Here is an 8,822-nt window from a genome sequence, read left to right on the forward strand (position 1 = left end):
TCAGAGCCATTAAGAGGCTCTTTAGCTGATCTATTAGCGCCCTGGTCACATTTCATACTGAAATGAGAGGGGACACAGAGAGAGGAGAGGCAAAGGTCAAAATGTACACTATGTGCTTGTGTCTGAGCAAAACAGGCAGAAAGAGAACTAAATAAATGTTCGCAACAGAGCCGTGAGAGCAAACCAGAGAATAAGAGAATCATAATCTAATTTTAGATTTTCCATATAAAAAAGTGGACTTGCATTAGTCAATTAGTCTGTACAGTAACATCTCCTACCATGCATCATCACCCAGAAGTGGACTAATAATGGCCCATTTGTAAACCACAAGCAGCACACACATTTATCCCACTGCCACCACCACCTCCATATAGCACACAGACACACAGACACACATTATCAGCTGTGTTTTTACACCATTAAGAGCCTTCAGTGCTTTTATTTGTGCAGGAAGAAGACGAGAAGCTAGTCAGTGGGCACATGATGACAAATAGAAATACAAAAAAAAATGCAAATAGTTTTATTCTCAGCAGTGGTTTTTCTTAATTACATATTGATTTTCATATTGTTTTTAGATTTCTGGCTCATCTGAGCAAAGATAACTGGAAATTAGATGAGATTTATTCAGTTTAACAATAATTTGCTTCATTAGCATTAACAGGAGGTTACAGTTTATTGTAGTAAAATGCTGTACAATGAAATAGATTATAATAAAATACCATTTTTATTACTGTGTGTTTCCCTCTGAGTTTAATGACTGTAGTTTTAACAAAGCTTCATTCGCCATTCACTGAATTTCACCATAAATCTTTCTTGGGGGGAACTTTGCTTCAGTGTTGCTAACCAAAAGGCTCCAGTGTGCCAGTCACTGTCATGGGCTACAAGGCCAAAGTTCTTTTCTTCTGACTCCCACTTTGAGCTGTGAAATTGTGAAGCTGGCAGCAAGGTTGTCCATATTTATTCAATTCCATAAACTTGCCAAACTAAAACTTACAGCAGGATCCTGACATCCAGAAAAGGCATAATGAATCTCTTGGGAGGCGATAAGGTAAAGGGACAGAGGGAGAAAGAGAAATGTCCATCTCTTCAGATTATTGTTGTTGTTGTTGTTGTTGTTGTTGTTGTTGTTGTTGTTGTTGTTGTCAGTCAGATAGGTTGGTCAGAAGTAGCGAGGGAAAGGGCCCCAGAGTCATATGAGCTCTTGATACCTGGCCTGAGTGACAGCTGGCTCCCTGGGCTCTGAGTGAGGGGTGCTTCTATCTGAGCCTCTGACACCTGGAAGGACAAAACAGTGAAGAAAAGCTGCGATGAAGCGTCTACAGAAAAGCTCACCAGGACTCAGTGTCTTGGTCAAAGTCCCCCTGCTGTCAATGTCTCTCCTTACGAGTAGTCAAAAAACATGCAACTGCATTATAAAAAAAAAAATGCATTACCTCTTCAAATTTCTTGGCTTTGTACTGCTCTGCTCCTTTCAAGAAGTTCAGTAAGATAACGTCACAGAGAACCGTACCCTGCCGACGCAGATAAAAAAAAAAAAAGAGTAATGAACACTGACAGCAACAAGAAAAATACATTTTTATTATCTTTAGCATGATGAGAAGTTCCCCACCAGTCCAATAGAGGTGAAGGCAGCTACCAAGTTGATCAGTGTTGGGATAGTATCAAACTTTCCTGCCTGGAAGAGACAGGCAGGAGGAGATGGAGTCAGTTTTCAGTTTTATAGCAGTGTTCTGCACAACTTGCTTGTAAAAGAGCGGATACATGATGATTTCAATATACTAAACATTTACAGTCATGGATGGAGATTATTAAATGAATCATTCAACATTGTGGGGAATATGCTATATGAATCTACTGTATACATGAACAAATGTGGCGAACCCAAAGGCTCCCAAAAAGTCTTTTCGGTTTACAGAATGCAGTTGTGCATGTACAGGAAATGTCGAGGGCAGCGAGTCTGTACGAGAGCTGATAGCAGCAGCAGCCTAGCCGAGTCATGTTGATGTTGGAACGGTTTGTGTGGTTTTATGGTAATGAACGGCGAACAAATGCAGCCACGGAGAGCACCAACACCAAAACATCTATGTTACACAATAGTGAGGTTTTTTTTACACTAATTGGGTTTGTAAGTAGTTTGGTAACATAGAAGCCAAGTAGGCTTGAAAAGGCCTACGTTTTTATAACTGTCAGACTTTGGAGTATACAACGAGGGGAAGCATGAAGTCTTGCCTATGACATCACGGTTAGGGAGGGGCCAGAGGATTTGGCTACAGCAGACTGACGTAGCTATATTTGAGCTGTTCTCATACACATTATGGATTTTGTTGGGAAAATCACCTGCATCAACATCATATGCCAACAAAACTGTATCAGATTATGTGGACGAAAAAATTGGGTGTAGTTTCTCTTTAAACTTACACAAACACACACATGTGTACGCACGCAAATTCCCTGGTCGCCACAATTACACACAACTCACATTGCCCGTGACCATAACATCAAAGCGGATTGCATAAGCTTTGTGAAGTGTCCGAAATTCAGTCCCGTTCTCTGTCTTGAAATATTTGGCAAATCTGCATTCAAAGAGAAGGAAAAAAAATGATTAAAGAATAAAAAAGGAATAAAGAGTAAGTGGACGCCAAGAGGAAAAATCAGCCCCCCTACCTGAAGTTGTATCCTTTAGAGACAGCATTCTTGGCAAACGGTGCATCCAGCCGCGTGAAAGAGTACTGAGGCACACAATTCTTAATGTCCAGGTCCAAGTTACAAATCCATTGAATGTTTATTCCTATTTCTCCACCCTAAGAGAGAAGGATTAGGAAAAGATAGACCCACCTTGAGGCTCTGTATCTTTAGCCATTAGCCAGCTTCTTGTAATAATCAGAGTTAAGAAACCAGAAAATGGCGTACCTAAAAATAATCGAATTGGAATGAGTTTAATTTGTGGAGACATTTTCAGTTTTGAATGCTGGTGTGACATGAGGTCAAACAAGCGAGGGCATGGTGAGGAAGCGGTCTGTGTTTATACTGTCATGGGTATAATGTGACCTGAAACTCTTTTGACAGTCCAAAATCTTCCTTCTTTTTCCATGCATGACAACAAAACTGCACTGATGTTGAAGTAAACTCTGGCAAATGTCACCATGAGTACAAGGAGTGAATAAAATTTTGAGGAGAAAGAAGAGGAAGGAGGAGATAAAAAAACAGATAAGACCTTGTGTGCCAGGTTTTCCACAGTCTGCCCGGTGTATCTCAGCACGTCCCCCACCCGAAAGATGGGGCAGAAGGGGTTCGTCTCCGGATGGTAGGTACACCTCTTGATCTGTGACGCATTCATTGAGGAGGGAAAGTTCCCTCTGAGAGACAAACATTTTACGTTTCATGTTCAAGATTACAAAAAAACTTTGTAGCTCTTAAAGAAGCATGTGTGACTATTAAATTATCCACACATTTGTTGCATTCATCAAATTACCATGAAGTTTCTGCTGCTTAAATGGATGTGTGTAATATGTATGTGTGTATTCATGCACGTGTGTGTCCTACCTGGTGACATTGAAGAGTGGAAAGCGAATACTGTTTTTGATGAAAATGGTGAAGTTTTTCACATTCAGCATCGGTTTGCTGAGGAGGAAGTTGACAGAGAAGGAGGGGAGAGGATGAGGGAGAGGATCTGTCTGGTGCATAAGTGTGTCTGTATGTTTGTGAGTGTGTAAATCTTACACTGTCACTTTGTCGTTCTCAGCTGGACACCATCCTTCAATCTCACATTGACCCTTGGTTTGATTGAAGGACTTCAGGCAAACACCTGTTATTACTCCTGGTGTGTGGGAGAGAGAAAGAGATATGGTGCGTTGAATTAGAATTTCTCAGGAAAGTTAAAGAGAGACACTGCAGAGTCAAGTGATCCCTGTAGGTTTGTCACTGTGAGTGACTCCTTTCACGTCACATTGTTCTCACATTGCCATTTTATACAGTGTTAATGTAAACTGTGGGTTATAGCCACTTTAAGGAGCTATTTGTAAGTTTTTGCCATTCCTCTATAGCCAACTTTGGCATTGACAGCTGTTTACTTACCAGTCTGCTCCTTAAATTAGACTCACCATTGGCAAGGACGGAACCAAAATGCTTGTGGCATTCTTCATCTGTCTCACAACTGAACATCTCTATATTCTGACAGAAACACATGCACACACACAGACACAGACAGAGAGAGAGAGAGAGACAGAGAGAGACAGAGAGAAACTTAAAATGTGAATAGACTAGTGCAGTGATCATTGATTTTTTGCATAAATGATTTCAATGTGCAAGTAAGCAAGTAACTGAGAACGATGTGACCATGTTTTTGTTGCGCAGCCTTCCTTGAATTGCTTCTCTTTTTTATTTTATACTGAAGGAGGTAGTTCGCTGTAACGTCTGTCTTTATAAAATGAAATAAATGGTTGCATCAGAGTTATGAGTGTAGAGCTTTCCCATTACTTCTTTGTTACCTGCCTGGAAGCCAGCACCTCGCTAGAATTGGTTGGTGTTTCAACTCAGTTCTTCATCGTTAGACAAGTAACATCAGGTACAAAAAATAAGACACGATAAATACAGTTGAATAAAATAAACATTTATAACAGATAGAGAAAGTGTCAGGAGAACTCTGACTGAAGGTTTGCAGTTGCACTCTGGTTCAGAAGGTTTTCAAATGTAATTGGTAAATCCACTGAAACTGCAACCAAAAACAAGTGATTTAAATGTGTCCTCACCTCTGCACATTTTCCTTGGAACTGATTTTCAGTGATGATGATTTTGGTCATGATGCAGAACACACCTGCACCCTGTAACACAACACAACATTTATGGTATACTTTAGGTTTATGTAATGCTGTGCAAAGGTCAATGTGTGCCTCACGTAGCACGCAGAACAATGGATCAACGATGAACTTGTCCATCAAAAAAAAAAAACTGGCATAACCTCTCATTCAACCTTGAAGAGGTTATGTGCGTCGACTGACTGCTAGAGTTCCTCAGACAAAGTTAAACCATTTGACATTGCAGGAAGCAGAGGTTGCTCTTCAGGTCAAAGGTGATGCTTATGTTTGTGTGGACATTGCGACCATGCGTTATCAGGGTCACACACCTGTTGCGGGAAGACGTAGTCGGCCACATCCAGCACACGGTTGTTATGGTAACCAAAGCCTTTTACTTTGGTCATCACAGAGGACTCGACGCCGGTGTCATTCACCTGATAAGCTTTCTTGTAGATGAAGACCCAGCTGTAGGACACAGGACACAATTTAATGGCAGAGTTCATTTCTCGACACTATTAACTGGAGGACTGAAAGTGCTCACTCATGTTTCAAGTACAAGTAAAGCTGTCATTTTCTCTCATTCTCTGGCACAAAATGTGTTTTTTACAAAAGAGAGAAAATCTGCTGCTTCCGTTGTACTTTCCTGGTATCTGCAAAATATGTTTCCTATAATACTTACAATGTTTTGATTTAACTTCCAGTTTAAAATTACACTTTGAATTTATGTAATTTTGTTCAAAATCAAGTCAAATTTGTGCTGAGCAGTAGGTGGCAGAATAGAAGATATTCAGTCTGGACAAAAAAGGAAAAATCTATTGTGTGAAACTCAGTCATGCAACAGTACTGTTTTATTTCCTTATTTTGTTATTTGGTTGACAAATAAGGAAGCTCCAGTTTGCGCCACCCATGTATAACCATGACATTGAAGTAATAGAGTTAAGAATATAATTTTCCAAAAAATAAATACCCATCAATCTTTGAAACACTGAATCTTCAAAGACTCTTCTGACCATCTGGATGAAAAATGCCTGTTTTCCCTGCTGCGACTCATTTCTGACGGAGCCAGAAATGACCTACAGTATGTCCTCGCTGTTTTTGTACAACACAAGAAAAATATTAACCCGTCCCTTTGTTTGAAAATATAAAATAACAGAAAGTAACAGCAATCTGTCACTATCACTAAAAGTGGTAAACTTGTAATGAACAAGTTCAATTGTGTTTGTTTCACAGTGTACAAACGGAACATGGAAATGTGTCATTTCCAGCTACCATCTTTGTTTTGTTTAGAAATAGAAAAAACGTTTTCATCTTGCAGCAGATGGGATGTTTATTGCATCCAGATGGTTGAAAAGAACAGCAGTAAGTGTTGATAAACATCCCTCTTCACATAATTTATTTATTTCATTTTATTCTTTATTTTCTTTCTTTTTTTCTTTTTGAAAATCTGATGTGTAACTCTGAGAAATAAATGAAGTGGTAATATATATATATCAAAGGGAGAAACTGGGACTAAAAGTAAGTCTGGTCTGATCACCACAGTACTAAAAGCATAAAGCAAGATTACAAAAAGGTACTAGAAAAGATTTCATCACCTCAAAAATATTTTGAATTTTTCCTGTGGCCTACAAGTCTAAGATGTAAATTGATTGATTGTACGTCCCGTTTCACTTTGGTTATGTACCTCCTTTGCTCAGTTTACTTTCATCACATATTTTGTGCATCATTGAAGTTACTGATTACCTCTGTACTTCTGCAGGTATTTATACTTCAAGTATGTTTATTTTACACTACTGTACACTACTACATTTTAGAAAGAAATGTCATACTTTTTACTCCATTGCACTTATTTTGTAAAATATGATGCATCATTAGCTAGATTAAAGTAGCCAAATAAATGGGTTAATATTAGCTCACTCTCAACCAGGTGCAACAATAAAATGCTGCTTACATGTTAATGCATCAGTAATAATCTAAAATAATTTAATGACTGACAAGGAACATTCTGCTGCACAGTGAATACTTTTACTTTTGTTACTTTAATCAAATTTTGCTGATAATATGTTCTTTCTTTTACTTGTGAATGCAGGACTTTTAGTTGCAGTGGAGTATTTTTACATTTTGGAATTGCTACTTTTGATTTTACTACAAAGGAAGTGAGTACTACTTTTACTTTTGTTCTGTAATGTGATATTTTAATAAAAGGGATGTTCTGCAGGTGAGGCGCAGTTTTACTTCACTTTTACATTTCCTCTAAAATGAAAGGGGTTCGTGGGGGTGGGGGGGGGGGGGGCGGACACATTTGAACACTGAACACAAGTGATATCGAGCCATTTGGAAAGTAAAATGAAGAGTTTTCACTAAACTGTTAAAACTGTTGACAGCGTGCTCTGTGGATTAACCGGAGTAACAGTGACATTGTTTCTGAAAATGCAAATTTGAATTTGTCAGATTTAATTTTTCAAAGCACCACCAATAAAATTCCCATCACCTCCACAGTATTGTGGCATTGCGGCAGGTTTCTCAGAGGGGGATATCAAATAAAAAATAACAAGAAAAAAAACAACAAACACACTACTGACCCGACAAAACATGTGATGATGAGCAGCTGCACGATCCGGTTGATGATGCCCACAGACCAGCTCTTGACCACCACAGACTTGGTGGTCTCGTAGGTGAAGAAGTCAGTGATGCAGGCCCATATCAAGGAGCCCATGGCTGATGGCAGTGCGAGTCAAAAGGCGACAACTCGGGTCTTCCTGAGTCAGAGAGAAAAAAATGCCAACTCCCGTCCAACCACCAACAGGTGCCTTTTGTTGAGTGTCGTGGTAAATCTGTTTGAATGTCAAGAAGCTGACTCCTGATTCTAAATGTGGTCCTAATCTTCACGCTGCTCCTGTCATTCAGTCCCTGTTGTGACCTGTGTTCATCTGCTTCATTTCATATTTGTCAGTTAATCCTCACTGTCCTCCTCTCTTCTCCTTCACTGTCTTGGCTTCATTGGTTTATGACACAAACAGGACCTCCCCTTCCTCTACTCAAATGAGCGAGGAAAGTGTCTCTTCTGTCCCTCCCTCTTTCTCCTTCCTCCTTCACCACAAATCCCCATCTCCCACACCTCTTTTCTCTCTCCATCTTTGGCTTATTCCAGTTATGTACAGTAGTGTTGAAAACACACAAACACACAAACAACCAGCACACTCACACAGTTGTTCTCGGGCAACGATCAATATCCCCTCCAGTCATTTTCATTTGCACCAGACACATTTCAGACATCCTTTCAGTACATTTTTGAGACTTATTGGATGCTTTTATCTAAAGCAAGCTACACTATCACCACTTCATTCATGTTTGAGTGTTAGTGAGTGAATCAACAGGAATCTAACTCCCAAACCTGCCCATTTTGCTACAGGCCCATAAAGGACACAAGATCTAAAGCTGTTTAATAGCAGCAGGTTACAAAATAAAAGTACCTGAGGTTGTGCTCTGTAACAAACATGACTATAAATATGCTAGGATTTTTTTTTATCTCGTATTCCAAGTCTGATGCTTCCTAAATAAGTATACTGCTATACTACTGCTTCAGCTGGGTCCTTTCTGTCTAAGTCTCCATCTATGATTAAGCAGTTTAATGGTTCATAATTATTATTATTAGGTTGTGTTTTTTTTTTTGTCATCAGTTACAGTCATGAGAAAAATCCATCTTTGCTTTTTTTCAGAGGCATTTTTTATTTGCCCAGTTCATCCATCAGTTTCAAAGCACATCTGTATTAAAAAAAAAAAAGATATATACGTCTGATTTCTATGATTTCTTAGTCTCACGGGTAAATTCTCTGCGATCAGTGAATCTATAGTGAAGCTTTTGCTCTACCAGAAGGCTGGGGTGGACGATATGAATGTAAGACGATAGAAATTTGTTTACATGCAGAGATTTTGACCATTTTTACCATTTACAGTAAGTCCCTTTAAGATGCTATGTATTATATCACTGTACATTTCTCTTCCTTTATGGCAATATTGGGTTTTTTAATG

At 39.1% G+C, this 8,822-nt stretch overlaps 1 protein-coding gene across 1 annotated transcript; it reads right to left on the reverse strand.

The window, feature by feature from the left end:
• Positions 1-504: 504 nt before the first annotated feature.
• Positions 505-7,771, reverse strand: p2rx3a (purinergic receptor P2X, ligand-gated ion channel, 3a). The gene is made up of 12 exons (XM_056382705.1): positions 7,373-7,771; positions 5,123-5,258; positions 4,749-4,820; positions 4,101-4,170; positions 3,721-3,817; positions 3,544-3,621; positions 3,215-3,356; positions 2,665-2,801; positions 2,480-2,573; positions 1,610-1,675; positions 1,434-1,511; positions 505-1,275 (listed from the first exon to the last, which is right to left on the reverse strand). The coding sequence occupies exons 1-12, from the start codon at positions 7,504-7,506 to the stop codon at positions 1,147-1,149; spliced, it is 1,233 nt and encodes a 410-aa protein (XP_056238680.1). The 5' UTR covers positions 7,507-7,771; the 3' UTR covers positions 505-1,146.
• Between the last annotated feature and the right edge of the window lie 1,051 nt (positions 7,772-8,822).

This window comes from Seriola aureovittata, chromosome 8, assembly GCF_021018895.1.
Source record: "Seriola aureovittata isolate HTS-2021-v1 ecotype China chromosome 8, ASM2101889v1, whole genome shotgun sequence".
In the NCBI taxonomy this organism is placed as follows: Eukaryota; Metazoa; Chordata; class Actinopteri; order Carangiformes; family Carangidae; genus Seriola; species Seriola aureovittata.